Source organism: Pelodiscus sinensis, unplaced genomic scaffold (genome assembly GCF_049634645.1).
Source record: "Pelodiscus sinensis isolate JC-2024 unplaced genomic scaffold, ASM4963464v1 ctg99, whole genome shotgun sequence".
Taxonomy (NCBI): domain Eukaryota; kingdom Metazoa; phylum Chordata; order Testudines; family Trionychidae; genus Pelodiscus; species Pelodiscus sinensis.
In genome coordinates, this window is record NW_027465830.1 from 131,792 (window position 1) to 158,321 (window position 26,530).

At 55.4% G+C, this 26,530-nt stretch overlaps 1 protein-coding gene across 12 annotated transcripts in view; it reads right to left on the minus strand.

Annotated features, from left to right (window-relative positions):
* The window catches only part of ST3GAL3 (ST3 beta-galactoside alpha-2,3-sialyltransferase 3), a 259,919-nt gene that overhangs the window by 26,422 nt on the left and 206,967 nt on the right, over window positions 1-26,530 (minus strand). For 9 of the 12 annotated variants that reach the window (XM_075914639.1, XM_075914644.1, XM_075914642.1 and 6 more), the window contains one exon: window positions 4,490-4,640. In XM_075914639.1, coding sequence (XP_075770754.1) covers window positions 4,490-4,640 — 151 coding nt within the window. The remainder of the gene's footprint in view (window positions 1-4,489; window positions 4,641-26,530) is intronic. The other 3 variants (XM_075914650.1, XM_075914646.1, XM_075914648.1) reach the window with 1 other exon arrangement.

The window sequence follows — 26,530 nt, forward strand, 5'->3', positions numbered from 1 at the left end:
GTGCCTGGAGAGGAACATTCACGGACGAGGGGGACGGATCTGCTCCTTGTGAGCAACGAGCATGGGCAGCTGGAACGCGCGCCGAGGTGGGAGGGGGATCGAGAGCTGAGCACGGCCCGATCCTAACACCGCTGGGGAAGGACGGGTTTGTGAGGCGCGCTGCCAATTACTGCCAGCCAGTGGCAAAGATCCCGCAGCTGCAGATGAGCACAGGGGGGCCCTGCCATGGCTGATGCCGGTAAACCCAGGCACTCTAGAGAAAAGAGACTCTCTTGGGGTGGATGCTGGAGCAGGAGATACACAGATGTGTAATTTCTGTGCCTCTCTTCTCTGCGACAAAGGCTCTGGCCACAGTTATGACCACTGTGCGGCCCCTACAAAGAGAATTATCTGAATTGGGTTTAAGAAAGACTCTTCCGAATTCATTTGTAATTCCCAGATTTGTAATTCCAAGATCCTACAATCCTAGAACCCTAGAACTGGAAGGGACCTTGTGAGGTCTTCAAGTCCAGTCCCCTGCCCTCACAGCAGGACCAAGCACCGTCTAGATCATCCCTGACAGGTGTCTGTCCAACCTGCTCTGAAATATCTCCAGTGATGGAGATTCCACAACCTCCCTAGGCAACTTATTCTGGTGTTTCACCTCCCTGCCAGGAAGTTTTTCTTAATCTCCATTGTAAACTTCCCTGGCTGCAGTTTAAGCCCTTTGCTTCTTGTCCTGTCCTCAGAGGCCAAAGAGAACAATTTTTCTCCCTCCTCCTTATAACATCCTTTTAGGTATCTGAAAGCTGTTTTGTTCCATCTCAGGGTATGTCTACACTACCCTCCTAATTCGAACTAGGAGGGTAATGTAGGCATACCACACTTGCAAATGAAGCCCGGGATTTGAATTTCCCGGGCTTCATTTGCATAAGCTGGGTGCTGCCATTTTTAAATCCCGGCTAGTTCAAACCCTGTGTCGCGCGGCTACACGAGGCACGAACTAGGTAGTTCAGACTAGGCTTCCTAGTTCAAACTACTGTTACTCCTTGTGAAATGGATTGTTCCTTCCTAAGTGGAGCACTTTGCATTTGTCCTTATTAAACTTCATCCTGTTGACCTCAGACCATTTCTCCAGTTTGTCCAGATCATTTTGAATTCTGACCCATCCTCCAAAGCAGTGGGAACCCCTCCCAGCTTGGGATCATCGGCAAACTTAATAAGTTTCCTCTCTATGCCGATATCTAAATCATTGATGAAGATATTGAACAGAACCGGTCCCAAAACAGACCCCTGTGGAACCCCACTTGTTCTGCCCTTCCAACATGACTGAACCACTGACAACTACTCTTTAGGGACTATTATCCAACCAGTTCTGTACCCATCTCGATTACAGTAGCTCCATCTAGGTTGTTTTTCCCTTGTTTATTAATGAGCAGGTCACGTGAGACTGTATCAAACGCCTTACTAAAGTCTAGGTATCCCACGTCCACCGCTTCTCCCTTCTCCACAAGACTCATTATCCCATCAAAGAAAGCTCTCAGGTTGGTTTGACATGATTTGTTACCTAGCACCCTGTTATCTTCCAGGTGTTTGCAGATGGCAAACAGGGAAAATATTTGCTTTCCATGGAATGTGGTAGTGGCGGTCATGACAACTATCCAGACAAGAGCGAGGCACAGCGTACCCGGTGAATGGATCGGTGACGCCCTTTGACTGAAGACGGTGGAGAAAGCAAGTAGGGGGCAGGCTGTTCTACATCGGATTCTGACAGGGAGGGACTGGTTGAGAGCTGGAATGGGGAAGGTGGGGGTGAAAGCATTCCTAATTCGCAGGGCGGGAGGAGGGAAAGCAGTGAATAAGACTATGACTCTCCGGGGGGGGGGGGGCGTGGGCGTGAGTCTGTAACTTTAAAAACGACGAGTGGTCCTTTCGCCCCTTGGAGACGAACCACAATATGTAAATGATGAGCGTTACCCACGAAAGCGTCTGATTCTATCTATTTTGGTTAGTCTCCAAGGGGCCACAGGGCCGCTCACTGGTTTGGAAGACAGGGCGGCAGACTTTAGCAAGCTCCAGAACTGGCAGGTAAGATTCTGTGGGAAGCGTCTCTCAGGGGAAAAGGAGTTCAGGAGAGTTTACGGGTTTTTAAAGAGCCATTATTAAAGGCACAAAAGCAATGCATAGGAAGGAAGGAGGTAGGGTTAAGACTCCACCCTGGCTTAACAAGCAGAAGATATTCAATAACCCGACACTCAAAAAATAGTCACAAAATGTGGAAACTATTCATTTGTCAGATGACAAAGGGTGATTATTAAAAAACAACACCAGCGTGTAGGGACAAAATTAGAAAGGCCCACGTACAGAACAAGACCAAACTCGCTGGGGTAACAAGGAAGCATTTCACAAGTACACGAGAAGCAAGAAAACGGCCAAGGACTGGATAGGCCCATTCCTCATGAAGGGAAAAAGTCGGTAACCAAAAAAGAGAGCAAACAGCAACGTGTCCATTGCGGTTTTGATTTCAGTGCTCACCAGAAGGGCTAGCGGTGATCAGAGACGACCACTGTGACTATCGGTGTAAATGGGGAACCGCCTAAGGCTAGAACGGGAAACCAGCTAAGAACGCCTTAGACAAGTCTTCAGGGAGCAGGACCCGATGAAATACACCCTAGAATACTAAAGGAAGAGCTGAAGAGATTTCTGAGCCATTAGCAGGAGCCTACCAAATTCACAGTCCATTTTGGTCAATTTCATGGTGCTGTAACTGCAGGGCCCTGATCCAACCCAGAAGGCAGCAGCGCAGAAGGAAGGGTGGCCTGCTATGGTATTGCCATGCTCGTGTCTCTGCTCCCGCTCAGAGGGCGCGGCCTTCCGAGCTGGGCTCCTGGCCAGCAGCCCCTGCTCTTCTGCCCCCAGCTCTGAAGGCAGCGCAGAAGGAAGGGTGGCTTTACTGCAACCCCACCTCAATCACCTCCCCACAGCTGTCTTTTGGGACAGGATCCCCAGTCTGAAAAACACGGGTCCTGCCGTGAAATCTGCATACAATGGGGTAAAAGACACAAAGACCAAACTTCCCAGGCCATGCCTGTGAGTTCTGTGGGGCCCCAGCTATTGTCCCGGAGAACCCACAGAGGACTGAAAAGGGGCAAATACGGCACCTATCTATAAAAGGAGTCGCGAGGACAGCCCAGGGAATTCAGACCAATCTGTAACAGTCCACATGGACGTGCCAAGAACAGAACATACTGTCCTGGCAGGGGAAGAGCCTTGTGGACTGAGAAGCAGGAGGTGTGATGTATCTCGACGTCAGGAAGACTGGCCCCTAAACAAGCTAGGGAATAAAGCCTAGACAAACCCAGGAAAACCCTACTCGGCAGCAGCTCTCAGTATCTCACAGTCCAGCCGGCGGGGCACGCTGAGCAGGGACCAGCGTCCCCTCAACTTGCCAGCTGCGGAAGCCCCCCCCTTTGAGAGCTGGCTCATGCAGACCCAAGACCGGCCGCTCGGCGGGATCTCGCACCAGCCCACCAGGACGTGTACTGAACGCTGGCTCCTCAGAGACGCGCGGGCTCTGGGATGGAGGCTGGGTGCGGAAAGGAGCTGGAGATGCAGGAGGGGAGCGGGCTGCAGCCTGTGCACCACATGAGGCAGGAGTGGGGTGGAAGCGACCGTCTGTAATTGTCGGAGCAACGACTGCCCCGAGGGGCGGACGTCAGACCGCACAGGCCCCTTCACTGGCATTTCCTCCGCGGTGAGCGCCTGAGCCGGTAAGCGCCACACGGTCCCGTGAGCGTGCCGTTTGCCCGTGCGCTGTGGGCGTTCTGCGATACAGCACTCGCCGGCCACGCCGCGGAGAGGCACCAGGGCTAGAGGCCTCTTGGTCGGATCTGGTCAGGTGACAGGAGCGGACCACAAGGCTCTTGGATAGATGCAGGCCTGCTCTCGTCAGTGAGGATGGAAGCCAACCCACCCTACCTTCGAAGGCTGGCCTGGCGCCCACGTGGGACACAGTCTGGGCTGTGCGCCATGCCGGGACACCACACAGTAAAGGGTTCACAGTCTCTCTCCGTATGACGCCGGGGTGACCACCCCTAAAATGCTGCATTCAAATTCTGGCCTCCTCATTGCCAGGCTACTGACCAACCCAAGGGAGTCAGGAGAAGAGAAATAAACGATCTCAGGGCTGGAGGGATTAATCCAGTAGGAAAAACGGATGGAACGTTAAGGCTGCTGGATAAAGCACCCCGGGAACAGAAATGCCACGAAGCTGCACAGATACCCTTAACTCTGCCCACGTGTGCACGCAGCAATACGACAGCCCGATTCGACGCTCACAGCTTCCAAACGACACGATACAATACACGGTTTTAAGGCCTTGCACCCATGGGGCATCTTGGAATGTTTTCGTTTCTTTTTCAACCAGCATCAGCGGTATAAACAAACTAAGTTCTGGTGCCATCTTCTCTCCCCCCCCCCCCCTCCCCGCTTTCTGTGCCCCAGCTCGCACCTACCCCTCTGCCCATCAGGCCATTGTTGAAGGGCAGACCAATGAAGCTGAACGCTGCCTCCTGGATGAAGTATGGATTCAGGATGCGGATCTCATGGGGTTCCCTTGGGACACGGGTTGCCACTGACTTCCAAAATCCGTCCGACGCGCTCTGAGGAATGGAAAGAGCAAAACAAGCAGAGGTGGTCAGGTAACACAGACGGCACATCCCTGTCACCCCCAGCCAAGCCCCCCCGGACAGCGGTTTGCCTTCTCCCCATTCCCACCTCATTGGCACTGTTCAGCTGACCAAAAATTGGTGGCCGAGCATTCCAGAAAACGTGGAACTGATGTCACACGCCGCACACGCCTCTCCTGGGTGAGTCCCCTCCCACTAGATTTACCGCTGCCCCTGGCTGGCCACACTTGAAGTAGGCGGTCGGTTCATAAGAGACTGTCGTGCTCTGCACTCTCTCATGCATGCACATGGTGCAGGGCAAAACCCAAACACCCTACGGGAATCAGTGGGGGAACTGGCTCTTCCCCGCATGCTGCTCTTTCCAGAGAGCTCAGCCAGCAGACTTGAGACCCCCGGGGGACGGCCACGGCCACCCTGCCTCTCTGAACACGCCATTCTGACACTGACACTCATTGTGGTGTCTCTGAGCTGGCCTGGAGTGCCTGGCTTCCAGACGCCCAGCTGCAGAAGGGGGGAGGGGCACGGGGCATTGGAATGGGGGCCAGAGCGAGAACTGTCCTGCTCTCCTTGCAGTGCCCTGCCGGCAGCCTGGGGACTAACACACAGCGGGAGGAGAGAGATGGAGACACGCATGGTCCTAACGGGAGCAGGTGGCTGATCCAGAGACCGGTCTGGTGAGAAAACGACCTCGGCGAGTTTCTCTCCGTTAATCACACTGGCGAGCCTTCCTGCTTCGCATTCACCCAACCTCATGCCGGCTGGCAGAGGAGGCGCTTTTTGGGAAGCAGTTAAGCAGGGCGGGTGCTGCAGAGATTCTCCCCGCTATTGGCAGATGCTGCTCCCCCCACAAATCCACTCCTCGTGTCCCTGGGAACGGGCATCCCCTGAAAAGCGGCAGGAGGAACCGGCGCCCCAGAGAGCTCACCGAGGAACAGGGAACCCTCCCTGGCTCCAGCCGGAGCTGGCACTGAGGTTCTCGTTTCCCTCCTGCCGGCAGCAAGACGCACAGCCTGCCTGAGCCTCCCCCGGGCAGAGGGAAGAGCCAACGGCCACGGAGCGAACACTCCAGAGGGCTAGTGGCGGTGCCCTGGCAGAGGAGGAACCGGGGTCTTTGACTTGTGTCTAAACTGGATCGAGCATCTTTGTTTCCTGCTGCCACGTTACTGGATCGTGAGGGGAGCAGCCAGGTCACTGCTGCACCCATGGGGGAGGGGTGTTTGCCCCAGAAGTGGTACAAAGGGGCCATGTGAGGTGTCACATGAAAGCTTACTTTCTTCTGATTCTACATATGCTCTTCACAGACCTGTATAAGGTCTGGGTGTGACATTATGAATATGTAACTCTGTGTCAATATTGGAAAATTCTCTGTTTGTGGCTGAGCAATAGATGAAGAATGCTCAGTCTATGGACATGCTAATGAGCAAGTCTCCATGGAACAACAGCCCTCTCTAGGCCAAGGACACACCTCAAGAATGGGGACTGATAGCTAAGGGCTACCAGCAGGGAACACAGGGACAGGCCACGGGCCAGGTGACCTGCTGCAGCCAAGAAGAGATGAGGAAGCAGGTATATAGGGGCCATGTGGCATCCTCCATTTTGTGCTCAACTCAGCTCTTCAGCCCAGATGCAGGACTGCAGGGATCAATGAGCCGGAAAGAACTGTGGACCCATCCTGCTTGTCCTATCCTCAGAGGTTAACAAGAATTTCCCTCCCGCCTCCTTATAACAACTTAGGTATATCTCCATACATGGAGCTATACCTATCTCCTAGAACTGGAAGGGACCTTGAGAGGTCATCGAGTCCAGTCCCCTGCCCTCACGACAGGACCAAGTACCATCCCTGACTAACTTTTTAGGTACTTGAAAGCTATGATGTTCCCTCTCAGTCTTCTCTTCTCCAAACCCAATTCTTTCACTCTTCAATCACTGGTCACGTTCTCTAGATCTTTAATCATTGGTGTTGCTCTTCTCGGGATCTTCTCCAATTCAGCCACATCTTTCCTGCCGTGTGGTGCCCAGTTGGACACAATACTGCAACCGAGGCCTAATCAGCGCAGAGCAGAACAGGAGAAAGACTTCTCATGTCTTGCTCACACATCCCAAAATGTTTGCTCTTTCTGCAACAGTGTTACTCTGTTGACTCAGTTTGCGATCCATTATGACGTCCCGACCCCTTCCCACAGCGCTCCTTCCTAGTCACTGCCTATTCTGTGTGTGAAACTGACTGGAGCACTGCATTTGTCCTTACTGAATTTGACCATGTTTACTTTTGATCATTTCTTCAGTTTGTCCAGTCCTCCAAAGCACTTGTGACCCCTCCCAGCTTGGGATCATCCTCAAACTTAATAATCGTACTCTCTATGCCAATATCTAAAACGTTGATAAACAGACCCAGTCCCAAAACAGACCCCTGCAGAACCCACTCGTTTTGCCCCTCCAGCATGATTGTGAACCATTGATAAATATCTCGGAAGTTTTCCAACCGGTTTTGCACCCATCTTTTAGTAGAGCCCTCCTGGTGTACTTCTTTAGTTTGTTTACAAGAAGGTCATGCAAGACAGTATCAAAACCCTTACTAAAGTCAAGATATAACACATCTACCCCTTCCTATCATACAAAAGGACTGTTACCCTGTTATGTTGGTTTGATACAATTTGTTCTTGACAAATCTATGCTGTTATTTCTCACGTTGTTTTTTAGGCATTTGCAAACTGATTTCTTGATTATTGCCACATTACCTTTCTGAGTACCAACGTTAAACTGGCTGGTCTAATTCCCTGAGTTGTCCTTATTTCCCTTTTTATAGGTGGGCACTAGATTTGCCCTTTTCCAGTCCTCTGGAATCTCTCCCATAATCCACGACTTTTCAAAGATAATCACTAATGGCTCAGAGATCTCCTCAGTCAGCTCCTTACAAACCTCATTCTGGGGTTTACTAGAAGTGTTTGCAATATGTGCTAAGTACCACTTAAGGTGAAGAGGTTCATTAATGCCCCTGTAGTCACTGGGGGCAGGGAAAGAGGGAGGTAAGTGAGATACAGATTATTGGAATCAGCCGTAATCCCAGAGTTGCTGTTCAAACCATGATTTCTGGTCTCTCAGGGTATGTCTACACTACCCCGCTAGTTCGAACTAGCGGGGTAATGTATGCATACCGAACTTGCTAATGAAGCCCGGGATTTGAATTTCCCGGGCTTCATTAGCATAAAGCCGGCGCCGCCATTTTTAAAAGCCGGCTAGTGCGAACCCCGTGCCGCGCGGCACGGGGTTCGCACTAGCCGGCTTTTAAAAATGGCGGCGCCGGCTTTATGCTAATGAAGCCCGGGAAATTCAAATCCCGGGCTTCATTAGCAAGTTCGGTATGCATACATTACCCCGCTAGTTCGAACTAGCGGGGTAGTGTAGACATACCCTCACAGAGTTATGGCAGGGATCTTGGGGTTCATTAAACAGGAAACCAGTGACCTAGAGAACGTCTTTGGGAAAGCGCTGTACACGGCTACATTGTGTTCTCGCCTCTAGCCTCCAGGGCCCAGCTCAAAACTCCTGTGTTCATAATACTGTGGGGAGCGTCTCTCAATTCTATTCCTGTACAGACACAGCTCTACCTCTTCCCGCCTACAAATCCAATGAGCTCCCGTATGCTTATATGGAACCCTCTAGCTCTCTAGCCCTACATGCATTACCTCCTCAACTCATGCAGGGCACTTCCACAAACCCCGCAGCCCGTTAGCCAGGGAGGCGAGGTCCCTCTGGAGTGAGTCCTTACACTCACTTTCCTCAGACACCCCTTTCCCAGGCAGGTTAGCGAGTCTCTCTGCAGTGTTCAGGATGTTGAATCTCCCTCAATGATTTCGGAATCTGTCTCAGGACTTGACAAGGGTTCAAAAAAGAGCTGGATAAATTCATGGCGGTTAGGCCCATCGATGGCGATTAGCCAGGCAGGGCAGGGAGGGTTTCCTGGCCTCTGTCTGTCAGAGGCTGGGAATGAGTGACGAGTGGGATCACAGCTGTTCTGTTCGCTCCCTCTGGGCACTTTGCATTGGCCTCTGTGGGCAGACGGGACACGGGGCTGGATGGGCCTTGGTCTGACCCCGTCTGGCTGTTCGAATGGTCTTTTGGTAACATAATGGTCCTGCTTCCACTTCTGATTTTCTTTCATCTTCTATATGGTTGATAAGATTTCAGCAGGTTATCAGTGACTTGTTAATTAGCCCTCACCCTTCTTCTCATACACCACCGAGGTGGAGGAGAGCCATTCGCCAGAAGTGTACTTTGGAAAACCAATAAAGCTTTATGCAAATCACCCCCCACTGCCAAAAGTCTCGTGCATACGTTTCCGTACTATCCCTAGAGATGTCTCCATTCGCCAGAAAACTGCAGTCCTCTCTTGCTAGACTTCACCTGGAATACTGGGTCTGAAAAACACTCCTCCATGCCGGCCAGCACCGAGCTACCAGTCATGCCGTGCAGCGTGCACATTTCTGGGAACAGACGAGAATCTTCTGTGACTATTCAATAACCTTTGTGCCGCAGGCAAGGAAATCAAGTGCCGAGTTCTCCTGCGGCCTGTGTGGAACTGGACGGGGTCTCAGCAGCACTGCCGATCGGCATGGTGCGTATTTCAGGCAAGACGCCGTCTCCCCTCTCGGTGTGAACCCTGGCCAGTACGTCTCTGCCACAGTCTGCGTTCCTCTGGTCACAAAACTGTAACGGGTCACTTGAAAACTGCTGACTATTGCCCTGGTAAAAGATGTGGCGAGATGGCATGTTAAGCTCCAAAAGTGCACTGTGCAGTGTTACCCAGACATGTTCCACGGCCTAGAAAATGAGGCACAAACCGGTTCCTCTAAGACAAAAGGCACATGGACGCCTCAGCCAGGTGTCAATGAAATCAGAGGGGCCATCACCTGGTTAAGCAGCCATTTTTGGCAGGAAAAGGGATGTGAGCGAGAAATGGACATTTTGGCAGAGGTAGCTGGAGTGTCCTGTCCTCACAGACCTGCTGTCTCCTGAAACCCAGCTGGCGAGGATTTCCAAAGACACACACGAGCTATGAAAGGGGAACAGACGCTGCCAAATTCTCTTCCCTTTCTCTTTGCCATCAGCAACTCTGGAAGGACAAAGAAGGGAACACTGACGGGGGGGTGTCCGGCAGAAAGGGGCCAGCTGCTGGAACAGGCCTTTGCTCCGAATGCAGCTTGCTGCGCTCGACACGGGGTTTTATCTTGTCTTTTCTTGTAGCCACTTCTGACCCTTAGGCCTCTGTGATGGGCCACGCAGGCCTGCACGGGGTCTGCCAGGGTTAATCCCACGCTTGGGGCTGAAGAGGCGCCGCTCCCGCAGCCGGGTGGGACTCCGCCAGCCAGTAGAATAGAAGGGTCATTGCTCCTCGGAGACACAGCCTGGCACAAGCCAGGGCAGAGCCTTAGTCCTCTTGGGGGAGGGTTCACTGGCCTGAGCCCCCGTCCTGGACTGAGTCTGCTCTTTTCATGCTTCCCAGCCAGACGGCCCCTTCCCCCAGCCCCCGCTCGCTCCCCCCCTTTGTTCCAACTCCTTCCTCTGGCCAGGTGTGAAGCGGCTGGACCACTGTCTTGGCTCAGGAGACCCCACCCCCCCGCTGGGCCCTGCACAGACGCAGAGCAGCGCAGGATCACAGAAGCAGACGGCCCCCCCCGCGTCACAGTGGCTAGAGAAGGGAGCGGCGCAGGTCACTGAGGGCTACTGCCGGAGGGAACAGGCCGTGGCTGGAGGGTCTGGCGCCCCTCTGCCTGCAGGGACGGGAGACCTGGGAAGCCAGGCTGAGGACTGCAGCCCACAGAGCTGCAGCGAATTGGTCGTGCCGAGGCTCAAGGGGCTGCAGCGTCTGTAAGTGAGTAGGGAGTGGTACCTCCTGAGGAGTGAGGTCAGCGTGTTTCGGTGGGAGTCCCCGTGGACCCGGCGTGGACCACTCCACCACTGTCAGGGTCAAGGCCCGCTGGAGGTTGGTGGGCTCCAACTGCTCCGTGGTACTGGTCACTGGGCCACACTGCCCTGTATGTGGGGGTCACTACACAGACTCTAGCCATTGAGCCACGCTGCCCTACCCCAGAAGGCTGTTCTATTGACACTGCCCTGTGCCTAGGGCTGCGATATTGGCTCTGGTCATGAGGCTGCATGGCCCCATCCCAGAGGCCAGCTCTCTGGACCCTGGCCACTAGACCATATTGCCCTGCAAAAACTGAGCTTACCTTGACTGTGGCCACTAGGCAGTGCTGCCCTGAATGTAAGAATGTGACCACGAGGAAGTAATTTACTCTGCACCATCTCAAAAAGGGGCTGGGCACTCGCCCTGCAACAGACTCATTCCCTGTAATCGCTGGAAACCCTTCTTTCTGCCGCTAATAGACGTGTTTGACCGAAACGAGAGCTAGTTTGGACTGAAGTGTTTGCAGGCTCCATTTGGTGCACATCATTTGCTGCTAAGGACATGACAGACTTTACAGAAGTGTGCATCGTCCGGGGGGGGCTGTGCCAGACACGTTTCAGGGGGAAGTCTGGCACTGGGCGTTTGCTGGTGTTGCTCTGCGGTGTCGTTCCGGGGGGCTGGCTGGGCCCTCTTGCAGCAGAGCCGGGAGCGCATTACTCCCAGGTGGAGGCTGGACGTGAACAGGCCAGGAGTGGCGGCCTGGCATTGGAGGCCGGAGGGGACAGAGCCGTTTGCCGTAGACTCCCCAGGTGTGTTGTTCGCACTTCTCAGCTCCTAAACGACCCTCACGGCTCTTCAGCGGCTTTTCTTTCAGGAGGCTCGCTGGTGCTGCACCTTTGCTGCCCCGGGAAATCACAGCACCTTCCCGTCTGTGGCTCCGAGAGCCTCTGAGCCTAGCCCAGCGACTGCAGGCCACCCATCCGTTACCGCTGCGCTAAGGGTCCCCAGGCTCCACTGCCCTCCCTAGTTCCAGGAACTGACTGGGCACGCAGACCTCCACAGAGACACAAGCCCCGTTCGGACTTCACAGGGGAGTCAACGCTCTGGAAAGCGCATCTCTAGTTAACATGCTGTAGGGGCCAGGCAGGCCACGGCCACGCCAGACGTTCGCAGCTTTCCCATCGTTCTTTGAACCCTTACGGTGCAGGCAGGTAGCCGTTTGCTAAAGAATGCTGTTGGGGCTTGTTGGGGGTCTGGTCCCCTCGATGGTTGGGGGAGGGGAGGGCCCCCCCAAAGGCTGGGTCGACGCCTCTTTCCCACGAGGCCAGTAGGGTCCCAAAATATAATCCTTCTTTTAGGGTAAATATGGCCCCGCAGGCCTAGTCTCTTTCAGGTAGGCTTTCCGGCTTGGAGGCCTAAGTCTCCCGACTGTTAGGGAGACGGGTGTCGTAAGGTAGAGGGGGCAGAGGGACCCAGGCCCTCTCGCTCTACCGGGTCCCAACCCAGGGGCCTGTTGGCAGAGAACGCTTTCCCTGCCTGCTCAGCGGGGCGTCCTGCTGCAACGCGCTGAGCTCCCAGAGGGGCCACTTCTGGCCGGCCCTCCTGTACCCCCGTTCGCACGCGGGGCCTTGCTCGATATGTCCGCTTCACGTGGATGGCTGCCCTGGTCGGGGCCGTCGCTGAGGCTGTGGCTGAAGCAGCAGAGCCTGCGAGCTGCACTGGAGTGGCTGGGTGGGAGCTCCGGCCTGAGCTCCTTCCCTGCTGGCAGTCCCCCCAGACTGAGCTGCTCTGCTGGCTTTTATACCGCTCCAGCACTCTGAGCATGCCCAGTCCTGAAAGAAGGGTGGGACTTCCTCCTCCCACAGATTCTTAGCCCCCCCCACTCACTGCGGGGACCATTCGCCCTGTCACAGGGCTTGTAGTCCATTTCAACAGCCATGAATACATGGGCTGCCTCTCTCAGGCACACAATATCCCCAGAAGCTGGGTCGCTCTGGGCATATCGGATTTCTGCCTCCCTCAGGGACGTGGTTGCCTATGCCAGTGGCTGCCAGCAATCCCTGTATGGCGCCTAACCTGGACTGGGAAGGGTCTGCCGCCTCTTCAATAGTCCTGCCTGGTGCACAGAGCTTCAACGCCGGCTTCTGCAGCAGCCGTCACCTTCCCACGATTCCTCCCGTTCTGTAGCCCAGTGGCCTTCCTCTGTTTTCTAGGAGGCTCCTCCACGCTGCTGCTTTAGGTAGGTGGGTGAGGTACAAACTTCCCAAGGGAATTAGCCACTCAGGAGCCACTGGGTATCTGCCTTTGGATCATGCCAATGGCTGAAATCTTCCTCCCATCAGGTTTTACACCTTCGCTACAAATGCAATCTCCAGCAGAAGCCTGCCCCACAATCCCTAAGGGACATTTTCAACTGCACAGGTCTAGTCCCAAGACTTCCTGGAGTCTACACTCACATTCCCCTTGGCACAGCCCCGACAGCATCCTCCCTTGAGGTGCAGCACTGTGGAGAGAGGCAAAGCCCATACGGATGGCTTGGTGGGAGAACTCTCGTACCGACGCCAGGACAAAGGGCAGGTGTAAGAAGCTGCTTCTTCCAAACGGATCAAACGTGCAGTCTGGAGCTTTCGCCAGTTAATTTTAGCTGCCAGACCCCCGAGATACTGAGCCTCCGCAAACTGAGCCACCATTTCCTTTGGGTTTGGCAGTCTGAGGTGTTCTCTTTCTAGCCTGGCTGGGATCGAAGACCTTGCTATTCCCAAAGGAGCGTCTCATGGCCAGAGTGAGCATAACCTCGTCAACCTCAAAGCGGGGGCTGTGCGTTCACAGGGCTCCAGGCCTGAAACTGGCATCCCCTGCTGTGATACTCCAGGAAACGGGCGTGTGCACGTGATGTTTTTACAGCTGATACTAGAGAGCCCCTCGCCTTCCCTGGGATGTTTGTTCCACAATAACCAGTTACTTTTATTATTGTTGGTCCCGGTTTTGGTGGTGTTCCAGTCCCTCATCCCCTCTTTTAGGCAGTATATGAGCCTGTGCTGCTGTGCTGATCACAGTGGAGTAGCCGTTTCATTGGCGTCGACAGGAGAGCCCAGTCTCACACCAGGCCTTGCTTGATCTCAGCCCATCTGTGCAAAGCTCAACGAGGCTGCTGTCAACGGAATGCACTTTGCTCCTTGCACCACAGCACTCCACCGCGAGTGTTCGCCCCGTATTTATGAGCGCGTTACTCCAAGACAAAACACTGCTCTGGCCCCCGCCGCGATCCACATGACACGCCTGCCTGCACCCCGCCTGCCCTTAGCGGTGGGTCTCACAGCAAGTGGGTCCGCTTTCGGATCTGACCTTTCCTGGCTATATTCTTCTGCACTTGCCACGTGGATTCCCGTTCCTGGTGGGTCCAGGCCTGAGCTTTCACAGTTCAGACGAGCTTCTCCTCGGTAAGTCCCCGTCACAGGGCAGTCTCACTCTCGACACACTGTCTGTAACGCCACCAGTGATCCTCTCTTCCCAGAGACTGTCAGCTCACCAAAACCACAGGTTTACTGCATCGCCTTCATTGTGTGACATACTGTTCTATGGCGCCATCCGTCTCTTGCATGTGCCCAAACGTTCCTCTCCCCCGGAGGCCCAATAACCTTCTGGCAAGCTCCGCTCCGCACGTTTGGTCAGTATTTGACTTACCTTCATTCTTTCTCCTTCGTCACACACCGTTGTTATAAATATCCAATACGTCTGCCCCAGCAATGTGCAAAACGACTGATTTCCTGCCATCGGTTCTCGCCTCTGCCCCATGGCTGCTTGACAATTCCAATCTCTGCTGGATTTTGTTCAGTTTTCTGCAACACTTTCAGACTGGACAGAGGCTGCAACACATCTGTGCTTGGCTTTCTGCCCTTCTGCAGAACGCTGATGTGCTCATAAAATACACACACACTCTGCTCGCTTGTGTGCTGCTCCACGTGCTCCCTTTGCCTCTCTCCCTTTCAAACTCAAGGCTGGGCAAGATGCGGTCCAGGGGCCAGATCCGGCCCACCTAACACTTGGATCTGGCCCGTGGGCTGCATCTGGCCACTTCCTATTTATAGCCCGCTGCCCAGGCCACACTTTCCAGGTGGTGTCTCAGGCAGCAGGCCCCTATTTCAATGGCTCCTGGTTCCCAGTCGTGGTGCTATCCAAGCAGGGGCCAGAGCTGTGAGCCCTTTAAATAGCTGCAGCGACCCCGGGCAGCGCCAGGCAATGCCCCAACAGCAGGGCTGGGAGCTGGGAGCCCTCTGCTGTGATTTTAATTCAAAGCTTCTGGCCCCAGCTCCGCCCATTCTGCCCCAGACCCCGCCCCTTCCAGGGGTCCAGCCGGCCCATGACCACATAGCAAATTCATTGAGTGGCCCCCCTGTGAAAATGACTGCCACTGCCCACCCCAAGCTACCCTCCAAGTGACTGCAGCCCCCGACGCAACGCAATGGGCTTGGGGTCCATTTAACAACAGGTAAGTGAACGAGAACAGAGCAAAACTCATTAACCCGGGGAGCGTCTGTCAAACTGCTGCGCAGTCATTTGCGCTCCCCACCCTGGCTCAAAACTCCTACAGCCGCGCCGCTGCCCTCAGAGCGAGCCTCTCGAAACGATCCTCTCACACGGCAGCGCGACAGCTTCGAATGAAGACGGGCTCTGTGCGTCTCACATGCTTGTCTCTCCCAACCGCAGGAGACCCAGCAGACGATATTATCTCACCCCCTTGTCTCTGCTGGCATGGCCACCGCAGCACTGTGCGGACGTATTGCTTAGCACTGGGTGCTATAGTATAGGTAGGGCCGGCAGAGATGGCTAAAATTAAGGTTTCTTAACCATTTCCATTATAAGACCCTATTTTCAGTTGCTTACTTTACCAGCAACCTGCGACTAGCCAGGCTGCTAGGTACCTTGCCAGGTTTCTGCCTCCAGATGATTTTTTCCCCTAAAAAAATAAGCAAAAATGATACAGCCATTTCCAAGCACAAGATTAGGAAAAAATCCAATTCTGAATTGAGTGACCCCTGCTTTGAGGTGCAGAACCCATGAGGCAGGATTTCTAACCCTTTAATCGCTCTCCTGGCTCTTCCCTGAACTCTCCTCCTCCTCACTCTCCTTCTCAAGCGACGGCGCCAGCACTGGACAAGCTGTTCCTCCCACGCCAAACGCAGAAGCCCAAGAACCTCTCTACTCCTACCTGTGATGCCCATTTGCGTGCCCAGGCTCAATCGCATTTGCTTTCATGCGCAGAGCGTCACCCTGGGAGCTCCTGTGGCCGACCACGGCAATGCCCAACCCTGTGTCAGAGTCCCGGCTTTGCTCCTCAACATGCCCATTTACATCTGCCATAGTTTGCTTCTGCACCTCTTCCCCAGCGAGCCAGACTGGCGCCACGGCCCTGCTCTCTTTACGATGTTCCACTCCCCCATTTGTAGGGCATCTGCAAACTTTACCAGCAATCATTTTGTTTTCTTCGGGGCACGGATGCAAATGTTGAATATCCAGGCGTCAAAACCCCGTGGGACCTCCCGGGAAACACATGTTTAAGAGGAGTTCCTCTCGGACACATTTTGAGACCTACCAGGTACGGTATGCCATGTCCATTTTCCATAAACCCATGTTGATTTGGCATTAATTTCATCATTCTTTTTAACTGAGTACCATATCAGCTGCTCCACTGGGACTGATATCTGACTGCTAGGCCTATATTTAACCAGGCAATCTTGTTACCCTTTTTAAAAATATTGACACAATGTTAGTTCTTTTTCCCACTGTTCCAAGACGTATTGAAAATCAGATTAATGTTCCAGCAAGCTCCCAGGCCAGCTCTTTTAAAACTCTTGGAGTTCAAAACATCTAACATTATTAGCTGCTGAGATACTACTGGAGCGGAAGGCATTTCTCATCATATGATATGGTGACAGCATCAGTTTTTTCTCACAAATACACAACAGAAGTATTTCTCTCTGTGTTAGCCGAGATCTGCTGGAGATTGGCAGAAAAACGAAATCTAAGCATGAACTTGCTCAAACCCGAAGCTGCAGGGAACTTGCTCAAGCCCAAAGCTCTGAGTTACTCCACCCCAACTGCCATGAGCTATTGAGAGGCTGTCCTGGAGAGCAGGAGGCTGTCTCCGATGCTCGGGAACGGGCCCAGAGGTGGTGCAACCTGACTTGGATGAGGAGGGTTGAAGAGGATAGGGCGGCTGCGGATGTAGAGGCAAGGGCAGGATGGGCTCTGTTTGCGGAGGGTGGGGGATGGGAGAAGGATCTAGAAAACATTCCTCTTCAGAGACTGGGACACAAGCAGGGAGTCCCGGTGGCTTAAGAGCCCTGTGCTGTGTGTAAGCAGCTGGAAACAGGAATGAGGCTAGAAAGAAACCTTGAGTAGCCACCTAGCTAGTGAGCACCAGCCAGGCCCAGCACGGGGCCGGGGTACGTGGCCCTGTTACTAAAACGAGCCCAAAGGGGCAGAGTCCAGGTGCCGTGGACAATCTGAATTAGGGTGTTTCCTCCCTCCTGAGGGCTTGAACAGAGCAGCAGCTGCCTCAGTGGCCACGCAACTTTTTCTGGGGGTGGGGGACGGCTGCCTCCCGCATTGCCTCTGGACCTAGAGCAGAAGGTTTTCGAGCCGTGGGGCCTGAGGAACGCTCTGGGGGGAAGGCAGGGAGGCCACACGGCTCGGCCCGCTCTGGGCAGCAGGGCTGAGGGAGGGAGGGCCCCTCCACCCCGACTCAGCTTAGCAGCTGTTGCCCACCGGAAGGCAGGGCAGGCCCGCTGTGCGCCCAGGGAGCAGGAGAGGGGTCTCTGCCCTGGGAGCTGGCGGGGTTCGCCTAGGGCAGTCTGCTCAGCAGGCACTCGCCCACTCCCCAGCTACCGACCGGGGGGGGAGGGTCCTCTGAATTATCTGTTGCCTGCTCCCCACCAGTTACAGGATTTACGTTTTACGCTCCACACAAACCCTCCACGGCCACCAGAGGGTCTGTGCTCTGCGCTGGCCGTGAAACGGTCACTTTAAAGGCCGAACACAGTGGGTTTAACATCCCCTCCGGCCTGTCAGCCTGGCCCAGCCCACGGCAATGCTAGAAGTCGGAGGTTTGTGTTTCGCTTTAGTTTACAAATACGCTCTGGGTCAGCTGGGCCGCTCGGCACCTTGGTTCCTAAGAACAAAGCACCCCTAAAGCCAGGCAAGGCCAGGCCTCTGCGGGCCAAGCAGCTGCACAGCCCCTCCTGTGCCGTAGTCACCCGCCAAAGCCAGGCCCCTCCTGAGAGCACTGACCCGCTGCTGAGCAGCAGAAGGGGAGGCCTACGGCAGGCAGCTCAGGCACCTGGGGGGCAGCAAATTCAAGGCCTGGAGATCGTGGCCAGACCCACACTGGAGCCTGAGGCAAGCAGGTCTCCCAGGCAGAGCCAGGGGGTCCAGGCGGCCCTACGCCGCGCTCGGCACAGCGGCACGTGTGCTGTAGTGTTGGTACCTTGCTGGTGGCTGGGCTGGGGCTGTGGGTGAATCGCCGGCCTCCGGACAGGCCCCAGGGCGAGTGGTCACGGGGGTACTAGGAGGAGAAGGGGGCAGGAAGCAGCCCAGGGCAGAACCAGGAGATGGTTGGTGGGCTGACGAGTTTCGGCGGAAAGCCCCGTCAGCTGGACGGTCTGAGTCCTTAAGGCCCTGGGCTGGGGCCCGTGAGTGAGGGCAGGCCCGGGTCCCCCCACCCCAGACAGAACGCGAGAGGATTGCCCTCGAAGGGTCGAGACTGGCGAGCTGTAGAGCCCGGCCTCAAACTGTCGCGTGGCCCAGGCGGTGGGCACGGCACGATTGCTGCGGCGGGGCGGCGAGAACCCGACGAGACCACCCGCCACGTCACACCTACGTATGGGTGGGCCTTGCTTGGACAGCTGGACAAATGCCTCAGCTAGCTTGTGTAGACACACTACCCACGGAGACCTCCCAACTCGGGGCACGTAACCTGCCTGGTGTGGTGCTTTCAGGGCGGCTGTTCCTCTGCCCTTCGGCTGCGCTATCTCCCTAGCTGCCTTCGCCTCTCAGCGCTTTGTGGCTCTGCCATGGGCCAGGAGTCTCCCTTTCATCTCTCACTAGCTGCCTCGGCTCGGCTCCTCCTGCACAATCCTGCTTCGCTTTGCAACTTTTGCCTCGGGCATGTCACTAGCCTGAACCTGGAAAGGAAGGACAGAAGGTCAGAGGCGGGTTCCGCGCACTGCTCTGCGGGCAGTCTCAGGGCTGCCCCTCTTGCCACAGGCGGAAGGAAGCGATTTCCCACAGTCCTCCCCCTCGCGGCTTGGCTCTGCGAGCCCAGTGGTTTAGTGCTGACTCACACGCTGGGGTTTTGCTCTGTGGCTCGCCACAGGCGGCGCTCTGCACCACAACGCAGACCACAACCCGGCTCTGCTCATGCGCCAGTGCTCCGGAGCCGCTAGCACGTTCCGCCTGCACGCTGGCAGCCGCCAGGGCCTCCAGGAGAGACGCCTGGTCACAGACGTGCCGCGGCGTTCCCCAGCACAGACGGGCAGCCTCGGCCAGGGCAGGCTAAGCCCCCCGGCCCGGCTGCAGGACACTGGCAGGAGGAAGGTTTTGGTCACTCTGCCCCACACAGGCTCCCGGGATCCTCAGGAATCTCCCTGCACGCCAGCACTTCCCCGAGGGACCTAGAAGGGGAGCAGCAGCTGTCGCCGACTCAGCTGGCCCGGACCCGGCCGGGGGCAGAGCAAGAGCTCCGTGGCTCTCTGGGAAGAGGCAGGCAAGCGCTGAGGGCGCGGAAGGGGAGTTGCAGTGCAGCTGCTGGCCTCGGGTCCTCTGGCTGCAGGGGCAGAGGAGCTCGGGGGTCGGGCTGCAGGAGTGGGGCTCAGGGCTCTGGGGTGGAAGGGGTGGCCCGGGGGGACTAGTGGTGGCTGTGATGGACCCCTCCCCCCAATATACACGAATATACATCACTCACAGGGGGGTTGAGCGAATTATTTCATGTCACCCATCGATCTGCATGTCATGACCTGCTGCTCTGTGGATCTCGCTGTTGTATGTAGCATGTGTGTGTGGAAAGTGAGACACGTGGAGGGGGATACTTGCTGCGTTTCCAGTGTGTGAAGGGGAGACATGGAGGGTGTTACCCGCAACTTCTAGATGAGCCGCTGTTCAACAATCTTTGTCCTTCAGTCTGAGCAGTGGCTGGTAGGGAGGGGCCTCAACTCCTGAACAAAAGGGATAGGAGAGCAGAGGCCGGGGGCTTTTGGCTGGGCTGCACCTGAAGGAAGGAGCCTGAGACCCGGGGAGGGGGGGGGGGGGAAGAGACAGCCCTGGTTCCGAGGGGCAGCTGGAAAAGAGGTTTGAGGGCGAGTTTGAAGAGTTTGCCCTGAGGTTTCAGTGGAGAATCAGCCGGGCGGTTTTGTTTCTTTAGATTTGTGACCTACTTTGCTCTGCCTGGTCTCACTTCTTACCACTTCAGTCCTAGGGCTTCCACTTCATAAAACCATCCCCCTGCTGCATGTGGTGAGCCCCCCTGCTGCAGCCACGTCTTCCCTGTTCCAGCCCGCGGCCCCTTCGCAGCCTGCGCTACGGTGCCAGAGCCACGGGGAGCTGCAGCGCGGGCGTGCTCCCTGAGACCCGGCCTCTCCCACGCAGCTGCCCAGACCCTGCCACGTACCGAGCCCACAGATGCTGCAGCGCGGAAGAGGAGTTTTAAAAGCAGGCACATGAAAGGAGCGCCAGGGATCTGCCATTGGGCTTCAGCCTCCGACTGAGCCTCTTCATCCCTGTCACGTTACTGGATTGTGAGGGGCGCAGCCGGGTCACTGCTGCACCCATGGGGGGGGTGTTTGCCCCAAAAGTGGCACAAAGGGGCCATGTGAGGGGTCAAACAAAAGCTACTTTCTTCTGACTCTGTGTCTGCTCTTCATATAACTTAGATAGGGCCACGATAAGGTGGGTGCATAATTGGCTGGATAACCGTAGTCAGAGAGTTGTTGTTAACGGTTCTAAATCCTGCTGGAAAGGGATAACAAGTGGAGTTCCTCAAGGGTCTGTTTTGGGACCCGTACTGTTCAATATCTTCATCAATGATGTAGATATTGGGATAGAGAGTACGCTTATTAAGTTTGCGGATGATACCAAACTGGGTGGGGTTGCAACTTCTTTGGAGGATAGGGACAGAATTCAAAATGACCTTAGCAAGTTAGAGAAATGGTCAGAGGTAAACAGGATGAGGTTTAATAAAGAGAAATGCAAAGTGCTCCACTTAGGAAGGAACAATCAGTTCCATACATACAAGATGGGAAGCGACTGTCTAGGAAGGAGCATGGCGGAAAGGGATCTAGGGGTCATAGTGGACCACAAGTTGAATATGAGTCAACAGTGTGATGCTGCTGCAAAAAAAGCAAATATGATTCTAGGTTGTATCAACAGGTGTGTTGTAAGCAAAACTCGTGAAGTCATTCTGCCGCTCTACTCTGCACTAGTTAGGCCTCAGCTGGAGTACTGTGTCCAGTTCTGGGCGCCACATTTCAAGAAAGATGTGGAGAAATTGGAAAGGGTACAGAGAAGAGCGACAAGAATGATTAAAGGTCTAGAGAACATGACCTATGAAGCCAGGCTTCATGAACTGGGCTTGTTTAGTTTGGAAAAAAGAAGATTAAGGGGGGACATGATAGCGGTTTTCAAATATCTAAAAGGGTGTCACAAGGAGGAAGGAGAAAATTTGTTCCTCTTGGTTTCTGAGGACAGGACAAGGAGTAATGGGCTTAAAATGCAGCAAGGGAGGTTTAGATTGGACATTAGGAAAAAATTCCTAACTGTCAGGGTGGTCAAATATTGGAATAAATTGCCAAGGGAGGTGGTGGAATCTCCCTCTCTGGAGATATTTAAGAACAGGTTAGATAGACATCTGTCAGGGATGGTGTAGACGGAGCTTGGTCCTGCCTTGAGGGCGGGGGGCTGGACTCGATGACCTCTCGAGGTCCCTTCCAGTCCTATTATTCTATGATTCTATGATTCTATAGATCTGTACAATGTCTGTGTGCGGAGTCAGGGGTCTGGACGCGGTGTGGAGACTGGGAGTCTTTCTGTATGGGGTTGAGCAATGGGCCAAGAATGTTTGCCCATGGACATGCTAACAAGCAAAGCTCTGGAACCTCTATAGGCCAAGGACACACCTCAAGAATGGTGACGGATACCTAAGGGCTACCAGCAGGGAACACAGGGATAGGCCGCTGGCCAGGTGACCTGCTGCAGCCAAGAAGAGACCAGGAAGGAGGTATAGATATGCCACATGGCCGACTTCATCTTGGTACTCAGCTCAGCACTTCATCCTAGAGGCAGCAGGGCAGGGATCTTGGTCTCCAGATCTGCTCCTGACCCCAGAAGTGGCCTCGCAGGGATTCACGAGCCGGGAAGAACTGTGAACCCGTCCTGACCTAGGATGTGCACCAAGGACTTTTAAGCCAGCAGCTGTAACATCTCTGCTGGAGCCTGCATCGAGAACTGGGAGATTCGATGCATGTAATGTATGATACTTTAGCAACCTCACTCTCCTGCTTTTCTTTCGTGTAGCAATAAACCTTTAGATATAGATTCTAAAGGACTGGCCCAGATTTGTGGGTAAGGTCCAGAGGGTAAATTGACCAGGGATCTGTGGCTGGTTTCTTGGAACTGGACAGAACTTGTTCGGGGTAGGTGGGATTGGGTGCTAGGACCCCCCACCTGTGTATAGACCCGGGGCCATCTGGGGCACGGATATTGCTGGGGTGTCGGAGGGGTTTTGCTCGGGAGGCTTCAGGCAGGCAGCTGAAGCGCTCTGTGGGACTGGTGTGTGGCCTGTTTGGGAAGGTCACCAGTTTGGGGGCTATAGAGAGCCCCTAATATGAGCAATTTGCCCTGAGCGGACGCCCTCAGCTGTGCCCAGACCCGGCTCAGTCCGTCACAATCCCTTTGGGGAGTGTGGAATCTGGCGCAGGCATAAAAACTGGGTCTGACCCTGTGGCCAGTGACCACACCAGGGCCTCAGGAGGAACACACATGGCCAAAGGCGGGAGATCCAGCTGCCTTCCACCCTGGCTCCCAGTAGGCGGAATCTAGGGTCTCTCCAAGCATGGGGTTGGCTCTCTGACCATCGTTCCTAATGGCCATTGGTGGGCCAATCCTCCATGAATGATTTATATTTCTGGCCTTCACAACTCATAGCAAGGAGTTCCACAGGTTAATTGTGCATTGTGTGAAAAAATACGTCCTTTTGTCAGGATTGAACCTGCTACCTCTTAATTTCCTGGGTACGCCCCAGGGGTTGTACTGTGGGAAAGGGCACCTAGCACCTCTCTGTACTTTCTCTGCACCAGTCACATCTAATAGTCTTCCGGGGTAGCCGAGTTAGTCTGTACAGGATAAACTTAAAACCCCAATGGTCTGGGAGCACGTTAGGCCCCTTCCTTGCCTCTTTTCTAACAGCCCCGTCCTTGCAGCCTCTCCTCCCACGGAAGCCGTTCCACACCCTGGACCATCTTTGTTGCTCTTCTCCGAACCTCGTCTAGTGCCGCTGTCCCCTTCCCCAGGCGCGGGGCAGAGCTGGGCGCCGCACGTCAGGGCTGGGTGCACCCTGGGATTGGCGAGTGGCATTCGAATGTTTCCGCTCCCGTCCCGAGCAATGCTGCTGTGCGTTGGGCAGGCGTGTGCAGAGACCCGTCCGCACTCTGCGTGCTGGGGATCGTGCCCGGTGCCGCCGCTTTGCATGTATCCCCATTCCACGTTCTCTGCCATGGTGTTGCCCGGACAACTCGTTTGGGGAGACCCCTCTCTAACAGGCTCTCAGCGCCCCCTGGGGCCGGGACCTGGTGTCAGGGGCTCCACCAAGCCAGGCCAGTGCTAGTCTTGCCAGGGCCCAGGGCAGAGCTGAAGCTGCGATGTGAGGGGCTGATCAAGTCCCTCCTCCCCAGGGGAACAGTCTCCTGCTGTCTCCACTCCAGGGCACCGCCCAATCTTTCATCTTTCTTGGGGCTCTTCTCTGCACCTCTCCCCACCCCCGTTCCCTCCCAAGAATTCACTGACCCAACTCCCTGTAGTTCCTGCACGAGTCTCCTCCGGACACTGCCGCCAGAGCTACGAGGAGCGTGGAGCGAGCAGAGCTCTCCACAAGCCACACCCAGCCCAGCCTCACCGCGGGGTTCACCTCTGCCACCCCCACCCCACCCCACCCCGCTCTCTGCTCCGTGAAGAACTCGCCCTAGGCGAGATGGCAAAGACGACAGAGCACCGTCGGGAACGCCCACGTCTACTGCCAGCTCTCGCAAGGCTTCTTCTGCACAATTATTCAAATTAACTAAATCCAAAGCAAACTGCAAGGAGGGAGAGAGCAGGGGATCAACCTTTTCCTTTCCGAGGCTTCACCGCACAGGTACGAACGTGAACTCGCAGCTCTGCCAAGCACGCAGAGCCCTTCGGCCGGAAAGCCACGGAGAAGGGCGGAGCATTACTTCCAAGCCAGGACTGCTCTGCATACGGTCTGCCGCGCACAGGGCACTGTGTCAAGAACGAGCAAGACCACCCCCTCCGGACAGCACCTCCGCAGGGCACCTCCTCCAGCAGGCTGCTCCGCTAGCGGCACCGACTGCCGTGGGTGCTGTGCAGGGGGTGGCACAGAGGCACCGAGCAGGAGTTCAGTTCTTACACCACCCGCGGCTGCGTGTGCATTCCTGTGGCTGCGCTGGCAAACGCCGGCCCTGCGCACGCAGCCACACACTGCGACCTTGTGGAAAACCAAGCACACACCCCCCACACGCCAGGCCGGCCAGACCCCTGTGTCGCTCCCACAGCGGAACCTGTGCTGGCTGAGCAGCGCTAAGCCCCGAGGTGCACACCTCTCCTGGCTCCCCCGCTTGCTTCCAGCTGGACGAGCCTGCCGCTGAGTCAGGCGGCCAAATCCAGCGCTCAGTTCCCACAGGAGCACCAGCCGGCAGCACCCGGTGCAGGGGAGCTGGAACGTGGTCTCCGTGCACGAGGCCGGGGCTCTGCAGGAACGCGATTCCTGGGGAGAAACCGGACGTCGAGGTGACACCTGCGGCTAGCTGCAAAACCAGCTGTCTGCAGGGAGTTCCGATCAGCCCTGGGCCCCAGCGGGCACGCTGGAGACGCTGGTCTCTGTGTCGGAAGACCTGGCCGTGCTGCGTGCAGCGAGGAGCGAGGCAGAGGCTGCGCGGAGTATCGGGTGCCCCTGGAAGTGCCTCACAGTTGAGGAAGCTGGACGGATGTTTTGATCATAAACTGGATTTTGGCCCCAACCTCCCGAAGAAACGGTCTAGTCTCCTGAGATTTCTGAATGCGGAAAGAAGCCAGGAGCGTTGGGGGAAATAATGACAATAGCCGGACAAGCCATTAGCGTCTGCAACGTTGGCCTGGGAACGATCGGTGTCCGTGACAGAGCAGAGACGTACACGTGGCTTCGGCAGCGGCGTGAACACGGTCACTGGTTACGTGGCATCCTCCAGGGGCAAGAGCAGCGTCTACTTGCTGGCGGAGTTAACAGTCTCAGCTACTCGGCGTGTATCTCCACAAGGGGCATTCGGGCAGTGCGTGTCTGACGGTACACAACACGTTCTCACACACGCAACGACACAAACCAGCGCGTCCTACTTTCGCAAAAGGAAGGCAGAGACACTGGCGCGGGAAAAGGCGGCGTGTGCTCCCCAGGTCCCAAAGAGCGCGGACGCTACCGAGGATGCTGACTGCTGACCGGACCCAGCGCCAGCCGTTCAGATCCGCAGCGTGAACAAGCAGAATAAAACCCTGGCCCCAAGCCCGCTGCAGGCTGAGAGGTCTGGACACTTGCTTGCCTGGGGGGGTGGGGGGGAGGACACACCCGCACTCCAGACTACAATTGACTTTACAAACCTTTGTTTCACAGATAAAAGCGCAAGCCCACTGGCTAGGGTGCTAGCAAGTGCAAAATATCAGGCAGGGAGGGAGGGAGGGACGGAGAGGTGTCTATATAAGCCAAAGCCCCTGAAGCTGGGACAGACCCAATCATATGGGCATGTCTGACACTCCGGGGGGTGGGGTGTTTTCTGTATTCTGTGAACTCTGGGCATATTCATCCCATGCAGATGCATGACAGCTTCCAGCAGGCCCAACCTTTGCATTCATTTCCCATTCAACCACCTCCCCTTAATCACAAACCCCAGAACCCAGTTACACCAGAACAGGCGGATGCAGTGAACACAAGAACAGCCAAAGGTCCATCTAACACAGTGTCCTGTCGGCCGAGAGTGGGCGGTGCCCCCGGTGCCCCAGAGGGAGGGAACAGAACAGGGAATCCTCACGTGATCCCTCCCTCGTCTCCCGTTCCCAGCCCCTGACAAACAGAAGCTAGTGACCCCCTCCCTGCCCAGGCTGGCTAACAGCCACGGATGGACATGACCCCCATGAATTTATCCAGCTCTTTTTTGAACCCTGTAATAGTCTTGCCCTTCACAGCATCCTCTGGCAAGGAGTTCCACAGGTTGACTGTGCGCTGTGTGAAGAAAAACTTCCTTTTGTTTGTTTTAAACCTGCTGCCTATTCATTTCATTGGGTGACCCCTAGCTCAATAGCCATGATTTTACAGACCTCTCTCATATCCCTCCTTAGTCATCTCTTTTCCAAGCTGAAAAGTCTCAGACTTCTCAACCTCTTCTGATATGAAGCTGTTCCATCCCCATCTCATTTGGGGCTGTTTTGGAACCCTTTCCACCAACTGCACATATTTTTCTGAGATGAGGTGACCACATCTGCACGCAGTATTCAAGAAGTGGGCGCACCATGGATTTATAGAGAGGCAATAAGATATTCTCTGTCCCCTTCTGACTGGCTCTCAACCGTCTGCGGGCTTGTCCGACGGTGGCTGCACACAGAGCGGACGCTCCCCAGTGACTCCAAGGTCCAGTGTGGGGTGTGTCCGCTGGGGGGGGACACACCC